At 54.4% G+C, this 4,944-nt stretch overlaps 1 protein-coding gene across 1 annotated transcript in view; it reads right to left on the reverse strand.

Annotated features, from left to right (window-relative positions):
• Positions 1–961: 961 nt before the first annotated feature.
• Positions 962–4,944, reverse strand: part of ELMOD3 (ELMO domain containing 3) — a 5,419-nt gene continuing 1,436 nt past the window's right edge. Inside the window, exons 4-9 of the mRNA XM_017738662.1 lie at positions 4,892–4,942; positions 4,100–4,222; positions 3,396–3,526; positions 2,803–2,879; positions 2,586–2,713; positions 962–1,945 (exon numbers count right to left, since the gene is read on the reverse strand). Of these exons, the coding sequence (XP_017594151.1) occupies positions 1,782–1,945; positions 2,586–2,713; positions 2,803–2,879; positions 3,396–3,526; positions 4,100–4,222; positions 4,892–4,942 (674 nt within the window). The 3' untranslated portion in view covers positions 962–1,781. The remainder of the gene's footprint in view (positions 1,946–2,585; positions 2,714–2,802; positions 2,880–3,395; positions 3,527–4,099; positions 4,223–4,891; positions 4,943–4,944) is intronic.

A 4,944-nucleotide genomic window follows, 5' to 3' on the forward strand; every position in this document is an offset into this window, starting at 1 on the left:
CTGGAAACACCGAAAAGGCCCCAATTCACCTGCAGAACCACACCAAGGAGCGGTACCCGGGAGCTGGGATAAGGGAGGGGATGGGAATGGCAGGAAAGAGGGGAAAACAAGCAAAGACAAGAAAGAAGGAGAAAGGAGGGGGGAAAGGAAAAGACAAGGGAAAACGCGAAAAATAAAATACTAGGAAAAGAGTGGTGGGGAAGAAGAGAAGGTAAGAAAAAAGGAGAAAAAAGATGGGGAAAAGGGAGAATAAAAGGGGAAAGACAAGAAAGAAAAAAGAAGAGAACGAGGAAAATGGGGGAAAATAAAAAGATAGGGAAAATGGGAAAAAATAAAAGACAACAAAAAAGAAAATACAAGCCCATGGTGGTTGGAGACCAGGTGCCCCACAAGCCACTCCATCCCTTCCCTCACCTGGACAGGGCAGAGGAAATATAAAGAAAGGCTCGTGGGGTGGGATAAGGATAGGGAGGGGTCAGCATGGTCCTGTGGGACCCCACTTGTCCTCTTTCCTTCCTTTTTCTTGGCTTTTTTCCTTTTCCTCATCTTTTTCTTCCTCCCTTTTTTCTTGTCCTTTCTATTTCTTTCTTGGTTTTTTCTCTCCTTTTTTCTTGTCTCTTTGCTTTTATTCCCCTTTTATACCATCCTTTCTTTTTCCCTTTTTTCTTGTCTTTTCTATCCCCCCTTAGCCCAGATCTCAGATACCGCTCCCAGATGTGTTCCCACAGGTGCAGGTCTCCCCCGCCCTCCCCAAGAGGTGACACCCACCTCTTCCCCAGCACCCACATCCCTCCCTGGTCCTGCGTACCGCCTGCACTTCCCCCCCGTTCCTGGCACTCCCATCCTCCTGCATCCCCCCACTACCCCCGGCCTCACCCCACCTCTTTGTTCCCCCAGAACACCTGAAAAGGATCCCGATCCCTTCAATTTCCACAATAATTCAAGATCAGGAAGGCAAACCCCAGTTCCAGGCTCCTTTTTCTCCATTTATTGTATTTTTTTTCCATCCAGGAGCATTCTCAGCCCCCAGGAATCATCGCCATCTCAGGGGGGCTGGGGCCACAATACTCCACTCTCCCCCCAGCTCCCACTTCTCTCCTCAAAACCCCTCATTTCTCTCCAGATTTGGGCTTTGGGGGCTGTTTTCCCCCATTTTTAGGGGCCTGGGGACATTCCCAAGCACTGGCCTTGATCTGCTCCCAGAGGGAATAACCCTTCCTCCCCTCCTTGGAGCTCTCAACTCTCACTTCTCTCCTCCACAACACCTTTTTCACCCCAAATCAGACTCTGGGCACTCCCAGTTCGCCTTTCCCCCTCCCAGCCACAGGATCCAAATTCAAAACTCTCTTTCCCACCAGATACCTCATCTCCCCCCTTTAATAACTTTTTTGGGTGCTGACACCCCACAGTGACCCTGGGGTCACCCAGCCCCCATGAAGCTGTCGCAGCCCAAAGTGGGGGTTGCCTGTCCTGGGCGCTGCTGGAGCTGGGATGGGACCCGGCACCCCCTTCCAGCTCCACCTGGGGAGGGTAAGGACCCGGGTGGGACCCTGGATTTGGGATGGACGGAGGGACTATCCCAGCACCAGGCTCATGGAATGCCCTGCTCCACCGCCTCCTCCTCCTTCGCTTCCAGAGATTCCCACCTGGAGCAGGCAAAATCCTGGCTCTGTGACCTCTCCTGGCCCTGCCTCAGCCCCCAAATCAGGGGGAACACTGGCGTCTCTCCCTCCAAGGGCTGATCCACCAGCAGAATTCCCTTTGCAGCATCCCACCCCGTGTCAGATCAGTTGGGAATCTCCCTCCAGCTCGACCCCAGGGTCACAAATGCTGGTGAAATGGATCTGGGAGGAGGGAGAGGAGGGAGGCTGAAGGCCACGGCTCATGTAGGCTTCCAGAGATTTCAGCAGCTGCCTCGGCTTCTTTTTGGTGGATAATTCCAGCTCTGGAATGGTCAGAGGGGGAAAAGGTTGAGGGGAGCAAGACCTGGATGGTGTCAAAGGTCTAATACATCTGGTGTCCTGACATTTCCCTTGGGAAAGGGCATGCTCATGCTTTCCTTGGGATGAGGGAGCACAGAAAGCTCAGTGCCAGCCTGAGCCCCCTGAGATTGGAATCCAGGGAAGGTGGGGCAAAGCTGGAGCCCAGCAGTGCCAGCTGGATCCCGATCTCCAAGGGATCCATTGGTTCCACTGACAGCAATCCTCTCTGGAGTAAGTAATTCATGGATGGGGGTTAAGCTGGGCCTCTGTGCGAGCCTGGGGAGCAGGGAATGTCCCCACGTGTCACCCACCTTGAGCCGCCCCATCACAGCATCCCTCTGGGGTGCAAAACAGGAGGAAAAACACCCCTTGAAGCACTGGGATAGGGAAAAATTGTGGAAAAACCTCAGTGTGAGGATTAAACTGGGAACGTTCGGACTTCTTGGGCAGGACAGCCCTTGGCATTGGGTTGGGATGTGCTGAGAACACAGAGGGGGGTGTTTTGAGGTTGTTGTTTCCCCAAGTTGGGTGTGTGAGGGGGGTGTTTTGAGGTTGTTGTTTCCCCAAGGAAAGTTAGGGGCAGGAAAACCCGGGCAGACAAACCCTTGAGGAAGAAGCCAGCGTCAGCGATGGTCCCGTGCTGCCCCTTCCAGAGGTGGAAGAGCCGCAGGAAGGCAGCGGCGTAGAGGTCGTTCAGCACTCCGATGACCTGCTGCCGCCGGTTGCATTCCCTGGAAAAGAGGGAGAGGGGTCAGCCACATCCTGGGAAGGGGAAGGACTCTGGATGCAGTTTGAGACTCCAAAACCAGCACCCCCTCACCGGGAGAGCCGCTCCTCCCGCAGCGCCTGGATGACCATCCGGGTGATGTTCACCGACATGATGCAGAAGGGAAAATTCTGGAAAACAACCAGAATTCCAGCATTATGAAAGCTCAGTTGGAAAACCCACCTCCCCTCTGGCACCTCCGTCCCTTCGACACTGCATCCATGCATCCACAATTCCATGGGGTGGATCCCTGGGATCCATGTACAGCCCTACAGATCCAGGCTTGGATGGATGCTGAGGGTTGAGCAGACCTTGTACCCATGCTTAAACCTGGACTAAAATGTGGAATTTATGAAGACGGGCTCCCCTCACTCCCATTTTCCTGCTGCCCAACTCTCCAGCTTGTTTATCCCAGTCCAAGCCAGTATCAAATCTCTAAAATCCCACTCCCAGCATAAATACAGCACTTGGAGCTCAGCCCCAGCCTGGATCAGGGCTCCTTGAGCACCACCTTCTTCCCCTCACCAGCACGAGGTGGTTCAGCATCCCAAAAAAAACTTAAAAGAGAAGGTTTTTGTTCTTCCCTTTCCCAGAGCATTGGGAATTCCAAGGGAGACTCCCTGGCAGAGAGGAGGGGAAGGTCATGCCTGGGTTTCGTGCTGGGAGAGCTGGAAAATCTCCTGTGCCAGTGGCAGTGTCCGGGAATCCAGGACAAAGAACAGGATCTGCATCAGCCCCAGCATTCCTGTCCCACGCAGGTCGGTCCCAGGATCCACACCTGGGAAGGTGAGGGACAGCACGGAGTCACTCACTGTCACCTTCCCACTTCCATGGGCTGTTTATTCCCTGTTTTCCCTGTCACTGCCCTTCCAGAATCCAAGAATCCTAGGGATTCCCTTTCCCGAGGGAAAGCTTTCAGGGAATTTCCCTAATGGGGCCATCATCTTGGTCATCTGGGCATTAACCAGCCCCTGCTCCACCCCACCACTCCCATTCCCACACTTTTCCAGGAATTACCAACTTTTTTAGGAACATGGTACTGGGACGACCAGGCCAACCAGTCCAGATGTTGTACTGGGGCCAGTTTGGTTTAATACCTCTATGGATAAAGGGATTGAGAGTGCCCTTGAGAATTTTGTAGGGATATGGAGAGGAGTGGGAGGATTGGAGTTTTGGGGTCCAAGAAGGACGTTGAAGTGCTGGAGCACGTCCAAGAGAGGGCAATGGAGCTGGGTCTGGAGCATAGGGAGTGGCTGAGGGAGCTGGGATAGAACGGAGTTGCTCCAGGGGAGGTTTAGTTGGATTTTGGGAATGGGAATCTCCCTGGGCAGAGGGGTGCTCCCTCTCCTACCCTGGAAGCCCAGCTGCTCCCAGTGTGCTCCGTAGCGCGGGCAGCCCAGCCTGGAGCGCATCAGCTGCCGGTAGATGGTCTGGAGGATCCGCATGTGCACCCGCTCTGAGTCATCCAGGGCGCCTGGAGGGAGGGAGGCAACACCCCAGCTAGCTAAAAACACTCTTGGGATCTAAGAAACATCCCTCAGTGCCCCAAAAACACCGCTGGGCCCCCAAAAACAACAACATCACATCCTTCAAAAAACCCCCCTTGTTACCTAAAAACGCCCCTTGGCACTGTAAAACCCCCCAGCACCCAAACCCATGCCCCATGCCACCGTAAAAATCCCCTCAGTTCCTCAAAAACACCCCTCAGCACCCAAAAGATGCCTCTTGGCACTCAAAAGACCCCAGACCCACCCCTCAACACCCTAAAAACCCCACAGTGCCTAGACAATGTCCCTCAGTGCCCAAAGCCAAACCCCCCATCCACCAAAAATGCCCTCACAGCATCTAAAAAACACAACTTGGCACCTTAAAAACCCCCTTGGTGCCCAAAAAAGGCCACTCAGCCCCCAAACTCACAGGCCCAGGGTTTCCATGTGTGTGTGACCCCTTCATGCCAAGGGACTGGGTGATTCCCATCCCATCCCATCCCATCCCATCCCATCCCATCCCATCCCATCCCGTTTGCCCCTGGACTGAGGGGCAGGAAGGGCTGTGGAGCCAGAGGGCTCCTGCCTGGAGCTGTGTCCATAGGGAGGAGGGATGAGATCCAGCAGGGTGCAAAGGGAATCCCGGGGCCACTCACACTGTGCCATGGCCAGCGCCAGCTCCTGCTCTCCCTGGAGCTGCGGCCGGAGC

The sequence above is a fragment of the Corvus brachyrhynchos genome, unplaced genomic scaffold (genome assembly GCF_000691975.1).
Source record: "Corvus brachyrhynchos isolate BGI_N302 unplaced genomic scaffold, ASM69197v1 scaffold141, whole genome shotgun sequence".
Lineage (NCBI taxonomy): Eukaryota > Metazoa > Chordata > Aves > Passeriformes > Corvidae > Corvus > Corvus brachyrhynchos.